The 17,258-nt window shown below is 40.1% G+C and overlaps 2 protein-coding genes across 5 annotated transcripts; one reads left to right on the top strand and one right to left on the bottom strand.

Annotated features, from left to right (window-relative positions):
• The first annotated feature begins 904 nt into the window (after positions 1–904).
• Positions 905–8,971, top strand: LOC5518303 (follicle-stimulating hormone receptor). 2 transcript variants are annotated; one of them, XM_032362928.2, is made up of 5 exons: positions 905–1,005; positions 3,661–4,224; positions 4,822–4,893; positions 5,054–5,125; positions 7,270–8,971. In XM_032362928.2, exons 2-5 carry the CDS (start codon positions 3,668–3,670, stop codon positions 8,816–8,818), a joined length of 2,250 nt encoding a protein of 749 aa, XP_032218819.1. In that variant the 5' UTR covers positions 905–1,005; positions 3,661–3,667; the 3' UTR covers positions 8,819–8,971. The 2 variants fall into 2 exon arrangements, with proteins under 2 accessions (XP_032218819.1, XP_001638274.1); XM_001638224.3 differs by lacking the exon at positions 905–1,005 and adding an exon at positions 1,638–2,429.
• On the bottom strand, positions 1,201–16,512 carry LOC5518259 (MTRF1L release factor glutamine methyltransferase). 3 transcript variants are annotated; one of them, XM_032362930.2, is made up of 12 exons: positions 16,184–16,512; positions 13,327–13,412; positions 12,660–12,753; positions 12,246–12,356; positions 11,551–11,615; positions 11,278–11,321; positions 11,105–11,207; positions 10,879–10,974; positions 9,369–9,482; positions 8,682–8,886; positions 8,332–8,490; positions 1,201–1,644 (listed from the first exon to the last, which is right to left on the bottom strand). In XM_032362930.2, exons 1-10 carry the CDS (start codon positions 16,412–16,414, stop codon positions 8,856–8,858), a joined length of 975 nt encoding a protein of 324 aa, XP_032218821.1. In that variant the 5' UTR covers positions 16,415–16,512; the 3' UTR covers positions 1,201–1,644; positions 8,332–8,490; positions 8,682–8,855. The 3 variants fall into 3 exon arrangements, with proteins under 3 accessions (XP_032218821.1, XP_032218822.1, XP_032218823.1); XM_032362931.2 differs by having other exon boundaries at positions 8,764–8,886; XM_032362932.2 differs by having other exon boundaries at positions 12,246–12,353.
• Between the last annotated feature and the right edge of the window lie 746 nt (positions 16,513–17,258).

Here is a 17,258-nt window from a genome sequence, read left to right as displayed (position 1 = left end):
CATATGTACCATGGACCTCTCGGTGTATGGTAGGGACGTATGTACCATGGGGCTCTCGGTGTATGGTAGGGACGTATGTACCATGGGGCTCTCGGTGTATAGTAGGGACGTATGTACCATGGGGCTCTCGGTGTATGGTAGGGACGTATGTACCATGGGGCTCTCGGTGTATGGTAGGGACGTATGTACCATGGGGCTCTCGGTGTATGGTAGGGACGTATGTACCATGGGGCTCTCGGTGTATGGTAGGGACGTATGTACCATGAGGCTCTCGGTGTATGGTAGGGACGTATGTACCATGGGGCTCTCGGTGTATGGTAGGGACGTATGTACCATGGGGCTCTCGGTGTATGGTAGGGACGTATGTATCATGGGGCTCTCGGTGTATGGTAGGGACGTATGTACCATGGGGCTCTCGGTGTATGGTAGGGACGTATGTACCATGGGACGGATGAGCTATGGGGCATCGTGCTCTAGTAGAATCATAAAGTAACATATTTGATCATCATGTCCAAACAAGAAAGCAATGTATGCTTCTTGATTTAACATCATTTAATATTCCAAACTCTAGTAGAGTGAAAGTCTACCAGGTTCCCTCGTTTTTATATGCATTATTTTCTAGCAACTGTGTAAAATAGCTAGTAAACAAACAACAGCACAAATCATAGCAGGTACATTGTAATGAAAAGGAAAAACTATTTTGGATAAAGAACAAGCTGAAAAATAGAGAAAAATATGATAGCAATTATCATCCACGTCTTCGTTCGTGGATCATAATTCATAATCGCTATCTGGCGGATATGGTTCGTCCTGTGTTTAAGTTCTTTGGAGTTATTTACACAAATGCCATTGGCTATTTGATGATTGGGCAACGAGCTATATGTAAACAGACTATCTAAAAGTTTACTCCTCAGTTACGCTGGAAGCTTAGGACTGTAAGAACTCTAGAAGACAACTCTTACAACAAAATTAGACACCTCTTATTCTACCACTTCTAATCATTAGGTGAGTGGTTCTCCCAAGTTAATTAAATCAAAAGAAATCTATACGCAAGAGACAATGCGAGAATGTACGTAGTATCCAGGCTTTTTTTTCAAAAATGAGTGTTACTTCTGCAGCTTGGGGTGTTTTTGCTTTTCATCACACTAGTAAATTATGAACGGAAAAAGAACATGTTTATCACAACACAGACACAACAACTTTTTTGCACAACAATATTCCTGGTTGTATTTAATTATATACTTATCTTTGTCGTACAATTATTACGTTGTTTAAATACAAAAAAGTTACAAGCTACGCAAAGGGAACTAGTTATACCTTAACAGCCTGCCAAAATGACAGCTCTACAATGGAAAATCTGACAGTGTTTACATTATGGAATGCATACATTTTTAGATGAGTTGTTCGAGCTATTTTAATCTTTAGCGTTCAAATCGACCACAGACGCAGTTCAAATATTCGTACAATTTGCCTTACAGATTCCGTAAAGTAAACAAGTCTTTTGTGTAAGCTTGTGGTATCAAATTGCGCGTAAGGCATCCCAAACATTTATCAACCGAAAATTCAACCAATATCTGCTGGTCGATGTGGCGTAATCAGAAATATTACGGCTCTGGCTTGGCTCTGGATGCATGGTGATCGTCTCTGAAAGATAAAACAAAAAATTTGTTTACTTCTACTGAAAATATCACTTAAAAAGTAAGACTAACAGGACCTTACAACAGTCATCCTTGGCAACCAAGGACTGGAAACACACACAAAATTGGGATTCCAACGATGTTAAATAATTTAACAGAAATAACCACACACAAGAAATCCATTACTATTATACTTAAAAGAAGAAACTGCCAGTTGTGTTTGACTTTGTGGAAAGCTGAGCATGCAACGACATGCCGTTCTGTGAAGTTAATTACAACAAATTGAAAACTTCTAAATCTAAGGGGAAAAAACGATCATTTAAGCAATATCAACAGTATATATCGAGATACTTGTTTCGTTTTTTCTAAAATTAATACTACAATAGATATGCATGGAACTCCATGAAACAAGCAAACAGAAACAGCTTGCCTAAGAAAGCCATCGTTTGTACAAAAACTTGAAAATGTCAAGGTTTGCGAAGGGCTGATTGTTGGCAATAGATATATGACATTGCTCAAGTATCTGGGATTTGCTGTTTGTTGCCTATGATATGTCCACGTCAATAGGAATATTCATAATAAAATATAATGACATATCATCCAACAGCAGATGGAAAAGCCCCGTCAACACCACACGCAACCCACGAAATTATTCAAACCTCACTCGCGCAAACATTAACATCAATCAAGCCAGAAAAAGAAACTCAGTAACAAGCGAGCCAAGCCTTGCCAAGCTTGTCGGTTAATAAGTCATTGATTCTGCTCAAACAAGGAAAAGGTCCAACACAACAGGTGCGCTTGGGAAAGGGACTCTAACGTGGGCTAGATTGGATTACGCGCTAAGAAGCTAACTTACGTTATTTGAAAGAACATGACAAGTAATGCATGATGAGCAACAGCTAAGATGGAATTGAATCGCCTAGCATATCATACGCCAAGTAGAAAAAGAAGTATTTTTATTTATGGCCTTTATGCTCTCACATCTTGGATTTTCCAAAAAAATTTCTTCAAAATTATCTAGCCCTCCATGAGCTTCTTTGTAATCAGACGCTTCTTTGTCATTTTTCGACTTCCTCTGGCACTTACTGGGGCTCTATTTCTTTTTGTTTTATTACACTGTTCTCTTTTTTTTTTATCTTTTAGCAGTCCGCTGCTCTCTTTCATTGCCTCTACTCTCTGTTCGTTTTCTGGGCCATTTTTTTCTAAGCCTCTATATGACACAACTCTGATTGCTAAGGGGGTGGACAGGATAAATCGTTGGTAATTCAGATCACCATATTGCCCTGAGACTTTCTATGCATCCTATGATTGTGAGTTCTAACGTAATGCCCAGATCATTGATGTCTGAAAAACCACCAATTGGCAAATTGTCCTGGAATAAAATATAACAACTGGCATTTATATAATCGTTCTAAAAGTATAGTATTCAATCGGTCTTCCTGTTGGAAATACTCGACGCTTAATTAAACCTAAAGCTTCCCGGAACGATCGTACTGGCACAACGCGGTAATAAAAGCATTAAAAGCAAGGTGTTTGAATTACCATTTGGCTTTTTTAGTATTTCCTAACACAATATATTGATACGCTCTTTGTGCCTTAGTAAAATAACTCACGAATTTGATATACTTTCCCGTCGAATATACTAAGTCAACAAATACGATGATATTACTTTTTTCATAAGAGGTTTTTTTTTGCATCAAAGAAGATCAAATTCCGGAGACGCATTCTCGATTTTATGCCAAAAAAACATGGACTCTCAAACAGTGATTGTTATTGTGTAAATACGAATATCAATGTACATCAAGATTACGAGGTTCTCATTTGGTAAATCCAGTTAGAAAGCAGGTGGAGTGTTTTTCCAATATAGAAAGCGAAATTATTATTGCCAGAATACCGCCAAGAGGGGCGAAATCTAATCAAGAGTAATTGGCAAATGGCAGTCACTCAAGTCAACAAACAATAATCCTATCTACTTTTACTCATTGTGAGTCATCACTAATGTCATAACGCCTCTTGTTCACAGAGGTAGCATGGGGGCCTTCAAGTTCGCGCTATGGCTGACTGTTTTGACACAAACCAGTTTACCAGCAACAAGCAACGGAACACATAACCAATCGACAACCACTTCTGCACTCCTGACGCCAGGCTTTGTTAGAAGAGCAGCAGCAATATTATCTCCTTCGCCATTAAACAGCGGGCGCTCTTCGATCAGAGCAGAGTTAACTTTGATTAAAACAGAAAATATGGTTCAATTATCGCCATTAACTTCGCCATCCGCTAAAGGATACGCGTCACCCCAAACAACCACAAGACCACCAAGCAACTACACATCATGGCACCCTCAACCCCTTCCCGCCATCACACATAGTTTAGAAACTATCAGTCCCAGACCGATGACAATAGCTACAGAATCGGTTACACCAACGCAGAAATACCGGGCCCGAGCATGCCCTAGCGATTGCCAATGCGGTAACTGCAGCGAGATTGGCATCACGAGCCGAGCCCTTAAAATGACCTGTACGGTACAGCACCTGAAGGACTTTTTACAAAACCTGGATGCACTTGTCAAAAGCAAGGCGTGCTATTTGTAAGTGTGCTGCTAATTTGTTTCGGGGTCATTTATCAGTAAAATCAGGAGGCATTTTAAGATATTCAAAGTCGTTCGCGTATTGTCTAGCTAATCATATTGTCGGTAAAGACAATTGTTGAGTTAAATCGATTCATTTTCGCGAAGACAGAATATATATATATATATATATATATATATAATACTATGCGGTGTATAGTATATAGGTTAACAACTGACGAAAAAGGCTTTCCAGGCAGCAGGCCAGGATAACAATTTAGACCATTTTCAGTTTTCTATCATATTATTTTTGCTTCATATGCGGCCTAATCATTACAGGTTTTCACCCATAAAAACATGCACATGCATCCGCGACAGAGGGGGTGGGGGTGGGGGGGGGGGGCAACGCCCGCGCGAATTTTATTAAAACCAACCAGAATTTAGAATCCGTCACTGCGGCCGCTAGGAAAACAAGCTTTTACTTCAAATCAAATTCAGACCTTTTTTGGCAATCAGTGACTGGAGTCCCCCCTTCCCAGGGAAAATCTGTGCTCTAACTATGCAACTCGCGAGCATGAGTCTAATATCGATAAACTCAATCAGTCAACCTCTTTCTAGGGACCTCTCCAATAGTAACATCTCCTCGCTGTGGACAAACACCTTCAGCGGCTTCGACAGTCTTCTGGATTTGTAAGTATACACAAGTACGAGGAGAAGATCATATGGCCGCTACTAGAAGGATTTTAACACAGGGTAACTTCACAGACGAAAAACGCAACTCCTGATTCCATCTCTACCTGTTTTCTGTCCAATCTATGTTTTCCGATTCCTCTGTTTTTCTATCGTGAAGGTATTTGGATCACAACAAGTTGACACATCTTTACCAGGGGATGTTCCTAGGGTTGCCTTCCCTTCTCCATCTGTAAGTATAAGAACCTAGACCCTTCTGCAGGCGTCTCTATTCGTGTTTTTGGCTCTACGAGTTTTCCAATATTTATTTGGGCTTTCTGTGGCGAACTTATTGAGGGTAAAAATAGATTGTCTTCCGTAAATATTTGAATTTACATGTTTTTTTTCTTGTAAATTCAACGTCACTAACCTAGCATGATGGCCGGCCTAAAATAGACCTTGTTAACTACGCAATTACAGTGCTGTTTGGCCAAAACAGTTTAGGCGCGCATTCTGTAATGCAACCTCATAATATTATAAGGTATTATAAGGTTATGTACTCAAGGTACAGTGTGTTGCCCCAATTACGGACGGTTTTTGCATTTAGCACCAAAGCTTTCTAGAGATAAAAAAAACACTTTTGATATTTTCCCATTAACAAGATTGGACCTTAACCTAATAAAATACTTATAATATATGGATATATTTTGTTAAGTTTAGGGCGCCGTGCTCGATTTGCCCTAATCCCGGTCAACTGGCCCCAATTCCGGACACAAACTTCAGGAACGATTTTCTTAACTTCTCCAATATATTTTCAATGATTATAAAAATAAAATATGAATTTATCTTATTTAGCAAAGCCAACTTTAATTATGTGGATCTACGAAGAGCATTTTAGCATTTGTTTACTTGATAATTGCGCGCTCTCAGAATCACAAATTCATCCGTTTAAATCGTAGACTTTCGTCGAAAAATAATCATAAATTTGGCATATTACAATAATCTTATTTAGTTTTACTGGTCCAACTTAATTAAAATGCAACAAAGCATTTTCTCACTTCATCTTGTTTTGACTTTTTGCCGTAGACAGACGGCTTTGTATTAACGCTGGTTCTCACGAGCGACGGAAGCGTAAGCGGAGACGGAAGCGTAAGAGCCATACGTCGCGTGAGAACCGGCTCGACATAAGCGCAAGAAGAACGGGAAGTTTTGATAATCTTACGTCTCCGCTTACGCTTACGTCGCGTGGGAACCGGATCGACGTAAGCATAAGCGGAACATAAGCATAAATTAACCAAACTCGTCGTGGAGGTATGGGCACAAGACTACGAACTGAGCATGCGTAAAACCTTGCACTTACGTCGAGCCGGTTCTCACGCGACATAAAAGTCTTACGCTTCCGTCTCCGCTTACGCTTACGTCGTCGTGAGAACCAGCCTTTAAACAACTACTATTCTAGTGAAAAAGTATTTTACAATGCTTCACGACGACATAAGCGTAAGCGGAGACGGAAGCGTAAGACTCTTATGTCGCGTGAGAACCGGCTCGACGTAAGCGCAAGGTTTTACGCATGCTCAGTTCGTAGTCTAGTACCCATACCTCCTCGACGAGCCAAAGCTATGTGGGTTAATTTACTCTTATGTTTCGCTTATGCTTACGTCGATCCGGTTCCCACGCGACGTAAGCGTAAGCGGAGACGTAAGATTATCAAAACTTCCCGTTCTTCTTGCGCTTACGCTTGCGCTTATGTCGAGCCGGTTCTCACGCGACATATGGCTCTTACGCTTCCGTCTCCGCTAACGCTTACGTCGTCGTGAGAACCAGCCTTTAAAGAACTTCTATTCTAGTGAAAAAGTATTTTACAGTGCTTCATTCCCACCCAAAAATTTGGTATTTTTCTAACTCTGATTTACAAGGAGGTCTGGTTTATGTAAAGCGTTAAATTCACTGCATCGTTAACTTTCAAGCTACGCGAAAAAAGGTTGACGAACCTTAAAATAAACTTGAATTTTCCCGCTGGTAATAACGCCAGCTACGTAATTACTACAGCACGTGTGAGTATGAGAATTAGTTACTAATTAGGTCACGTAAGATTTTTTTAATTCGCCTTCGTATATTTTAAACAGGCTTTCGATGCAAACTGTCCAGAATTGGGTACCTTCCGTAATTGGGGCAACACAGTGTGCTTTGCATGACAGAGATCAAGGCGACGTATTACCATCGACACATGAAAATCAGTTCGACATAATAACATCGGCTGTCTTCGCTTTTTCTACAATATGTCTTTTGCACTTACGATAAATATTGTTATTCTATTTAGTACACTAATGCTGTTTTTTGATGTTAGTATTGCTGGCAGCTTCAAAAAATTTAAATGTCACATTGCTGATTTTTCAGGAGCGTGCGTGGCAACCCGCTTAAAACATGGGAAGGATTTCTTTTTGAAGACATCCCTCGTCTACGGTCGCTAGCACTTCCTGGAAACACCAAGTTTACGGCTCAAATCATGCTTCTTAGAAACACGACTGTTACTTCCGTAAGTGGACTTTCCTTTTCGAAAAAATGCCGTAATTGTAACATGACAAGAGTTAGTAATGTCACGTTCAAGCGAGTTTTGACTAATCTGACACCCTGCAAATACCTACACAAGAAGGACAGACACGTGGCGGAGGACATGCACGCACGATTCATCCTTCTGAGAGGAGAATGCAGCGGTGGAAAAGTGTGCGAATGGCAACTCACAAGCACCTCCAGGCTAAAAAGCCTATACAAGGACCACTGCTGGGATATGTTAATCACACTCCGGCCGATCACCATCTTGTTTGGAATACTGGCGCTCTTGCTTAATCTTTTCGTTTTCGTTACAACAGTCGGGATAAAACCTCTTCGAAGGATGACTCCATTTTTGCTGATCGCCCACATGGCCTTCTGTGATATCTTGATCGGTGTTTACGCGATATTTGTTGGAGATGGTCACAAGGTTATTCAAGAAGAAGCGCAGGAATTCCGCTACTGGCGCACGAATATTTGCCCTTATTATCGAACTCTCTTCGTCCTCGGACAAGTCATGGAAGTAGCAACGGCGCTACTTGTCACAAGCGAAAGATACTTCGCTATCATCTTCTGCATGAACCCAAGCATTCGGGTCACCAAACCCATCGCTAGCTTAGTCTTGGTGTTCTTTTGGGCTTTCTCGGCGGTGATGTGCGCTCTTCTTGCTTTATTTGACGCTAAAGTAATCACAGACAACACAATGTGCATTCTTGTGCGAGACCTGGCCGACCGTGAGACCACCATCTTCTACAGTCAGATCCTCTTATTGATCCTCGTGGGCCTGTACGTCATCATTTTCGCAATGTATGTACACATCTACGTCTACGTGAAAAGATCGTCTAGAAATGCGGGCGTTAAACGAAAGGACACTCAGCTTGCATTTAGAATAGGGGTTATGATACTCACCAGCTTTATCTTCTTCGTGGTCCCGAACCTGACCATCATCATCGTCACGGTCGGCAACGTGTACTTCCCTGTGAGCCTCGTGACAAACTCAGTCATTCGGAAATGGCTACCACCCATGTGTTTGGTCTTCAACGCGTGCTTGAACCCTTTAATGTTTGCCTTTAGAAATGAAAAGTTCACAAAATCAATCAAAATATGTGGTCAGTACATTGCTAAGGGGGAAGCTCCAAGCTTTCCGAACTCTAACGCCCCGACCGCGTATGCCCCAGGAGGGCGTGGCCGCTCCCATATCGGACAAAACGCCATGGAAATGACCCCCTCGAGGGCATCACTTACTCCGACACACTTACCATGCCGCGATTCCCGTACGAACTCTGAGCTAGACACGAGACGCTACAGCTCAATGACGAATTTGTCACTGCCCACGCCCACCTTAGAGCTTTCGCCAAATGGCAAGTTGAATGAAGCATTCGAGAAGGTCGGCTGAACCGCTAGAAGCCTGGTAAGAAAGACTTCTCCGCTTCTCATTTAAAGACAATATGACAGAACCGAGGCCTATACGAAATAAGAAACAAATAGGTATAAATATTTAAAAGATGTTTATTCTGAACACCATAAAGAAATAAAGAATGAAATAAAATAAAATAAAAAAAAATAAAAAAACAGATGATAATTTGAGTTAACGTAGGACATTTTCACAATGTCCTGGGAAGGTGCCATGGGAAGGTACCCCGGGGGCCTATGTACTGCGAGAGCTCAGTGAGAGGAACCTGGCTTTCTACATTGGTGACCTCGAATCCCTAATGTCCAGATAAGGGTATTAAGCCGGAGGTCCCGTCTCCTACAACACACAATATTAACCTGCATAGGGGGGAGGTGAGGGGGGTAAAAAGAAGAAAACGCTGAGGACGCTGGGTCGTGAAACCATCTTCAGTGACAGTGCTTACAAACCAACTCATGATTATAAAGTGCGTGGAGCAGTCCGTATATTCCCTGACACATTGTCATACTTAGAATGCAGCGCTCTATTGTTTTACCTGTTTGTGAAATCCTTGTAAACAGAGTGCAGAGTGAGTCCCAGGTGACCCCTGCTTTCAAGCCAGTCCCTCACAAGGGGAGGGTGGGTGAGGTCTGTTTCTAGCCATATAGAACTGGGGACATGAGATTCTGATATTAGAAGCCGCTTATAGATTCACACAATCGAGAACCAAAAATATTTAAACGGACACAATATGACAGCGTCTAGCATAAAAATACGTAAAATATCTTCATCGAAGTTCATTGGTTGTCTAAGTACTAAGTGCAGGTCCTCGTGCGCCTTCTCTCCCTTTCTTCAACAAACTGGAACTGTTGCCTTTTTATATTGGGAACAATCTGATGAAATGCTTCCTTCTTTTCAAGAAAACTCACGGAATACATTATCAGAGATTTTCCTTTCAACAATACTTTACACAATGCGAATACTAGGTTTGGTGGGGCAATTTCATTTTGCCAAAATGTTCGCGTGAGCTTGAGGGGAGAGAACTTTTAGGGTGACAGTGACGAAACTATGAAACAGCTTTCCTGGAGCGGCCATCCAGTGCGACTTTCAAAGCTGCAATGCGTTTACACTATCTCCCAATGTCAAGCTCCGGACTTGGTTTTCAATTTATTTCACTATAAATATTATCTATTTTGTTATTGATTATTGATTATATTGTACTTTGATTGTTTATTTATTTAAGGTGTTTCACACTTTTAAGTGTTACCCTTTTAAAATAAAGCTACCACCAACACAGTGTCTATCCATCAATCATAAGACGCAAATAATGTCCCCACGAAAGGTCATCATTAAGAGTTGGAAAGTTAGTACTACATGCTCCGTTTTCTGTCGTGAAACACCAAAATCCACTTAGCGGTTCCCATGGCAACGGATCGTCAAACTATCTATCAGACATAATAGATCTCGAGTTGCGCTATGACACCTCCAAGTATCAAGTCTATTACTATAGTTTCAAGGGAGCGGCTCAGTTGCAAAGTTAGAATCCTGTTGATGTGCTACATACAAGTGCCAGATTAGCGTTCAAAATTACCTACAAAACTCGACCAACACTGTAACTAAGGCAAAAAGTAAGCTAACGGCGCGAAACTTTCTGAAGCTCCTTCCAACTACTAAAGATACGTCCATGTAAAATATGATGACATATAGATGACGTCATCACGAAAAAGCGTGAATCTACTTTATGTGTGAAGGAGATTCAATATTTGTTGTCTCAGTACTTATCCATTCCTTATTGGTCACTCCTTATTGGTTGTCTCCGTACTTATCCATTCCTTATTGGTTGTCTCAGTACTTACCCATTCCTTATTGGTTGTCTCAGTATTTAATCATTCCTTATTGGTTGTTTCAGTACTTACCCATTCCTTATTGGTTGTCTCAGTATTTACTCATTCCAAATTGGTTGTCTCAGTACTTACCCATTCCTTATTGGTTGTCTAAGTATTTACTCATTCCTTATTGGTTGTCTCAGTACTTATCCATTCCCTTATTGGTTGTCCCAGTCTTACCCATTCCTGTTCAGAAGTTGTGGTGCAGCAGCAAGGATTTGCCTTATAACATCCATTCCATCTTTCCCGCCACACAATGCCTGTCTGTCCTCATAACTGAAATGATTCACACAGGCCATTGAAACAATTACTTTTTAAAGCTTATAATATCAGTAGCCAGAAATTGTTCATAACTGCAGCTGGACAATTATAATGAACCCAATGAGACATACAATTGCATTGTTACCTTGCTACTTCAGGTTGTAATAACGTCATATCATGCTCAGGAATATAAGGAGGATTGCTTACAATCATATCAAATTTCTTCTCATGAGGATGTTGGAAATACTCTAGGGAAAGATACAAATGAAAAGTATCAGACTGAATCAGCAAAAAAAACCAAAGTCATGTTCAACTCACCAATTGGACAATGATACAACTCCAGGCGGCAATTCATACCACACCTACAAAGGAGTATATAAGAAATAATAAGTGCTTCCTGAAATCCCTTAATGCTTGAATAGCATGAATAGCAGGAACAACTGGGAAAGGTAGGGGAGGGTGAGGTGGAGAAAATGCGAGTGCCTATCTTTTGAAGTTTTGAAAGGAAAATAACTCTGTTTCAGGGGGTCAGGTGGCTTTTTTTGCTCAGACAGCAAGGAAATTAGATGGATGTATTGGCAAGCTGTTTACCTGTGAGCATTCAGTCTTGTCAGCTTCACAGCAACAGGGCTCACATCAATAGCCACACCTGATGCCTGCAAACAATGAACATGCACAAATATGCACAAACTTTTTTCAACTTTTTTCAGTTGCTAAAGATACAACATTTTTGGTAGCAAAATCATCACTAGCACAATTTCAATAAGAAAAAAATTGGACCAATGCCAAGCTACTGTGTCATGAAAATAAATTAATTGCATAAAAATAAGAGAGCATAAAAAATCATGATTTTCTAAGAATAAATATGCAGGAGATAACAAACAAAAGCTTTAAAGCCACAATTGAGAATAGCAACTGGCAGCAAATGGTCAGAATGTTCCAACGTTTTCATGTAATTTTACTTCTCAGATGTTTATTAACCCATTGATCCCTGGCTATTTTTTATCTGAATCAACCAAAAAAACATTCTCCTATTTTGATATGTTTTTTTTTGTGCCTTGCAGTCTGAACATCTCATATTGCTTGCGGATGTTTGCAAAAAAAAGGAAATTTATGGGGATTTTTTCTGTTTGGTTGAGAGAATAGTTTTCTAATGAATCACACTAATTTGTTTGGTTTTGGGGTGAAAAAAAAATGGCTGAAACTTCCCCATTGTTATCACATGGACAATCTTTGTATGGTCAATTTTTCTTTGATTTCCCTATCTTTTTGTAAAGAATACTCACCTTTTCATTCTCAGAGAGAAGGGAAAGACAAATAGCTCCACTTCCAGAACCAACATCCAAAAATGCAAAAGTAGAAGACTTTAGATGATTGTTTATTAGCTCAACAAGCTGCTAAAAAAGAAGTTTCACCCAATAAAACAGTTGAAATGAAGGAATCAACAATATACATCCTTGTAAAACTCTTCAATTCTTCTTTACCTCTATTCCCCTCCAAATGTCTATATGTCTAAGACCTATCTAATGAAAACCCAGAGTCTGTTGTTTGGCCACCATTTTGGAAAATTTGGATGTGGTCCTCCTCCTCTGCATCTAAAATTTTGGTCAAGAGAGCAAACCCTGGGTTTTCTCACAAAATTAAAAATCAAATGTCTACATATAGGAAACAAATTCTGGGGTTGTATACTGGATTTTTACCTCAGTTTCTGGGCGTGGAATTAGCACGGGGGCTTGCATCTGCAGTGTCAAAAATCTGAAGTCCCAATCCCCAACAATATATTGAATAGGTTCTCTAAAAAGTAAAACCATTGAGGAGTAAGGATCACAGAATATTTGTTATTAATAACTTTATTCAGAAATGTCTTTACATGTTAGGGATCTGCGCGGAAACAGTGTCCAACCTACAGAATTTTATAGTCAGGGTTATAATAGACTCCCCACGCCTCCCTTAACAATTTACATGAGCGGGCCCTTCCTAAAACAAGACTTAAAGAAAAGACATTTGTGGCAAAGTTCCTCTGGGGTATTCCTGTTGGACGTCATTAAAAGAGTATCAGGAGACCATCAAGGGTAAAAGGCATTGAAAACAATGCCTTTTAAAGAAGTGGAGAAAAACTGTAATGTTGGGTTTATACCTGGTAACATTGATGTTTATACCTAATGTTGTCCCTATACCTGGCAATGTTGTGTTTATACCTGGCAATGTTTTGTTTATACCTGGCAATGTTGTGGTTATACCTGGTAATGTTGTGTTAATACGTCCTAGTAATGTTGTGTTTATACCCGGCAATGTTGTTTTATACCTGGTAACGTTGTGTTTATATCTGGCAATGTTGTTCTATACCTGGTAATGTTGTGTTTATACCTGTTTGCTCTTCTCTGGCACATTTCCTCAATAAGGTGGACTTGAGAAGCTGACACAGACATCTCTTTGTTGCCATAGTGACAAGGCTTTATAAAAGTGAACAGACGTCTTAACAGAGAACCCTCATACTATATTCACTGTTATCACTGTTTTTTACAAAGACATCGAGGAAAAACACAGGATAAACTTTTATCTTCTGGTATTTTGTAGACTTGGGTCTACAATAATAAGGATGAGTTAGGGAAAATGTGAAGGAGTTGCTTTTTGTGTAATATGACGTTTTGGCAGCAATTCCTGTACTTTTAGGGATAAATACAGCGAGGGGAGAGGGAAGATATTGGGGGGGGGGGCGCCAAACGTTTTTAACCACCAAAAGGGCGGGCTCAGAAAAAAAGGTCCTCTAAAGGGGGGGCTCTGAATTTTTTAGGAGTCTAACTTTTCAGCTATGATATTTAAATTACTGATATGTTCTAGTTTGTAGCACAAAATACTGATTGAATATTAGGCCAAATGACCAATGTTTAATACTTTTGTCTTTATAAACCATAATATACTATATACTTCCAGATTTCAGTTTATAACAGTTAGATTTACAGTTTATACAGTTTATTATCAGTTAACAGGAACAAATGGAAATAAACTTCTAAACAGTGGTCTAAACATCCACAAAACAATATACATACAATTATATGTTAGACATTATCCCTTTTTATAAAGAAAAATATTCTTAGCAAAAACAAATGTATACAAATGTATACTCCTTCACAGGAGTCCTTAGGGGCGGCCATGTGACTTTCGAGGGGGGGTTGAAAAAAACCAACTGATCAACTGATTGAGGGGAGAAACCCCTGCAACCCAACCCTGCACCATTTTACACGATTTAGCATGCAAACAAAGAATATATGAAAGTATGAAGGCAAACACCTAAAGTTCTGAAGAAATTCCAGACTCTGAAATAATGATAAAATAGACTGGACTCTCAACTAGGACAAGGAGGGCAACCTAGTAGTAATCAATTTTCAGATTTAAAGTTTTTTTGTTTTTTTGGGGGGAGGGGCTCTAAAAATTTTGGGGTTCTATAAGGGGGGGGGGGGGGGGGGCACCAAAAATAATGTTTACAATGAAAGGGGGGCTCTGAAATTTTAAGGTGCCTTGAGTAAAAATCTTCCCCTCCCCCCTCCCCCCCCCCCCTCGGTGTATTTAACGAACACTTCCATAGAAATATGTTTTCCATCTACACATTTGTGAAAGCTCTCCTTCACAGAGCCTTGTGTGTCCTTAGGAAAAGAAACAAATGATTGACCCAGAAAGTCCTGTTCAATACAGTATGCTGCAACCAGATTTGACTGATACACACTGATACAATTACAGCAGGACAGAACCAAACTATTGCTTGGCTGTGCAATTAGGGGACTTGCATGGCTTTCTGGGTGTTGAACTAGCATACACACAGGCTTTTAATGGTAAAATAACAGCAACAAAAAGTAACTTTTTCAGCACATACAAATAAAACCTTTTTTTCAGGGAAAGTGTCTATTTCTATTTAAAGATCTTTTTGTCGCTCTCTGGCATGAAAGATGCAGACATTGTACACTTGTGACATCGATCTTTCCCATGCTTCGAATGGATGTTTGTAAGACAGACACACATTTAAGTACAAAATAGCAGGAAGCGAGCTAGAAAAGTCTGTTGTACAGCAAACGCAAATTTAGAAAAAGCGGACCATCAGACTTTGAAAAAGTCTGAGTTACAAGCTTTGAGACCTGAAAATGATTAACCCATTGACTCCTGGCTTTTTTGGAGCTGAATTTACAAAAAACAGACTGAAAACAGATACCTCCCCCCCTATTCTGAGTTTTATACAGCCCGTCAAAGTCAAACACAGCTGCACCTAGTCAGCGGTATCCAAGCTTTCCAACAGTGCTTTGCGGTCCCCACTTTTAATCCTTCGTCGTTGTGCTGAAGCCAGCACAAGTTGATGGTTGCTTGTATTTTTCATCAAAAATACAGCTATGAGCATATTAGGAGAGTGTCTCAGGACATCATGAAGTCGTTTGGGGCATAATTGAGTGCTTTGCTTATGGATATTTGCAAGCAAAGGTGGATTCATGATGATTTTTTTCTTGTTTGGCTTTGCCTGGATGAGAAAATAACTTTCTAATGAATCACCACAGCTCTCCTAAATGCTGTCTTTTCTGAAACCAAATTGATTCCAAAATTGTTTACACTGCTATTCTGGGTCTGTATGACCTGGAATTGATTTGTTTGGCGTCGGGGTGAAAAGACTTATAAAAAACCATCTGACTTTGGGGAGAGGAGTGTTGACTGGCCCTCCCCTCGTGAATTTTCCCCTGGATCTCCCAGAATGCTTTGCAATACATAAACATATTTTCGTGGTTGTACAATCCTTCAAGGAATGGGCATTGTGTTTTGAGGCCAAGGAAATGTACCTGGAGGATCAGAATAAAGGTATCTATTTGTGTCTTGAGCTGTGTTTGCTGATCTCTCTCCCTTGTGTGGTATTTTGAGCGTTTTATTGAGAGGGGTGATTCTGCTTCTCTCTCCTTGTTCGATTTGAGATTTGTCAAAGAACCTGTGCTATTATTTGGCTTAAGAGTAGATGCCAACACCTTGGTTGGATGCATATCTGCAAGACCATTTATCCCTTAGACTGATGCCTGAGTATCTTCATCTTGTTGTGTTTATTTTGAATTTATGAATTTTTTGGGTTGTGGGTACTTCCCAAAGCCGGTACAGGCCGGTTGAGGGGTCAATGTGTTAAAGAAGCTATCCCTACCCCACCCCCCTATGGGCCTCTATGCCGTGTCCCCAGTGGCAGTCTATACCATTACTGTACCTTACACCTGTCCCCAAGGACCTTCTGGGCGATATAATTGAACGAGAGAACAGCGTCATCAACTCCGCTCTCTTTCATTTGTTTGCACCATTTCTGTGCAAGCGCTGATAACTCTGTTCGTTTGCTACCGTCGCGACCACAGCTTGACGCGAATGTTCTCGCGGTCTTTCCTTGCCATTCCAGTGAACTAAAAAACGATAGAATACTCTGTGAAGTGATCTTCCTAGTCATCTTTGTACAGATGAAACAATTATCACATTTTTAGCAACAAAGTTTTAAAATTGGTCATCGCCGAAAACAAAATACCAAAGATACATTTATCGCCCAGGGAAGCCTGGGGAGAGGAAAGGAGCAAAAAAAGGACAGGTAGCCCGCAGCTAATTCTCTTTCTTCCCCCGCTGACAATAAAGACTTGAGGTGGCGCGCCGAGGTTGTTTTGGCTAAACAGCTTTTACTATGTTCCCTATATTAGACTTATTTTCGGCTCTATTTTCGTGAATTTTTAATACATCTATGCTTTGTCAGATCCCGCAAGATTCACACTTGTTTGAAATCAAATTATTTTTTTTCATGCAAGGTAAATGGAAGCAATTTTTTATATTAAAATAAAAATATCGAAATGCGCGATGATTTTGTCTAAATTCACAGTAACACCTAACGCCGCAGCTTGAAGCACACGAATATTTGGCTTAAAACTGACCTGTCAAACTTCGCGATTGATGAATCTTTATTTCACGCCAAAATTGTCCTCGCAATATTTGAAAAAATAAATGCACTCTTGCCTACCAAGATCCATCCCCGAATTTACGCCCCCTGCGTAAGTCCACACCCTAAGGCAACTTGTGTGAGAGGGGCAAGAGGACCAGTGTTGCACAAGAATAAATTCCAGATTGCCAATTCGAGAGTATTTTTGTTAAGATAATTTGAAAACTAAAGAATTTTTCCTTTTCAACTTTTTAGCGCAACCCGCTCATCTTCCAAACTATTACCCGACTCTATTAGTAAAATAGGCCTTACCGAAAGTACTTGCTTGATGTAGTTGTATGTCGAACCTGCGTTTATGAGAAATTAGAAT

The sequence above is a fragment of the Nematostella vectensis genome, chromosome 1 (genome assembly GCF_932526225.1).
Source record: "Nematostella vectensis chromosome 1, jaNemVect1.1, whole genome shotgun sequence".
NCBI classification, from domain to species: domain Eukaryota; kingdom Metazoa; phylum Cnidaria; class Anthozoa; order Actiniaria; family Edwardsiidae; genus Nematostella; species Nematostella vectensis.
The sequence above is the reverse complement of the archived record's forward strand: the minus strand, read 5'-3'. Positions and strand labels throughout refer to the sequence as shown.

Excerpts from the sequence above, each read along its gene's own strand:
- LOC5518303 (XM_032362928.2), top strand. The coding sequence starts at position 3,668 with ATGGGGGCCTTCAAGTTCGCGCTATGGCTGACTGTTTTGACACAAACC. Across the intron at positions 4,894-5,053 it reads TTCGACAGTCTTCTGGATTT|GTATTTGGATCACAACAAGT; the intron begins GTAAGTATACAC and ends TCTATCGTGAAG. Across the intron at positions 5,126-7,269 it reads TTGCCTTCCCTTCTCCATCT|GAGCGTGCGTGGCAACCCGC; the intron begins GTAAGTATAAGA and ends CTGATTTTTCAG.
- LOC5518259 (XM_032362930.2), bottom strand. The coding sequence starts at position 16,414 with ATGACTAGGAAGATCACTTCACAGAGTATTCTATCGTTTTTTAGTTCA. Across the intron at positions 11,322-11,550 it reads ACAAGACTGAATGCTCACAG|GTGTGGTATGAATTGCCGCC; the intron begins GTAAACAGCTTG and ends ACTCCTTTGTAG. Across the intron at positions 11,208-11,277 it reads GTTGTATCATTGTCCAATTG|AGTATTTCCAACATCCTCAT; the intron begins GTGAGTTGAACA and ends ATCTTTCCCTAG.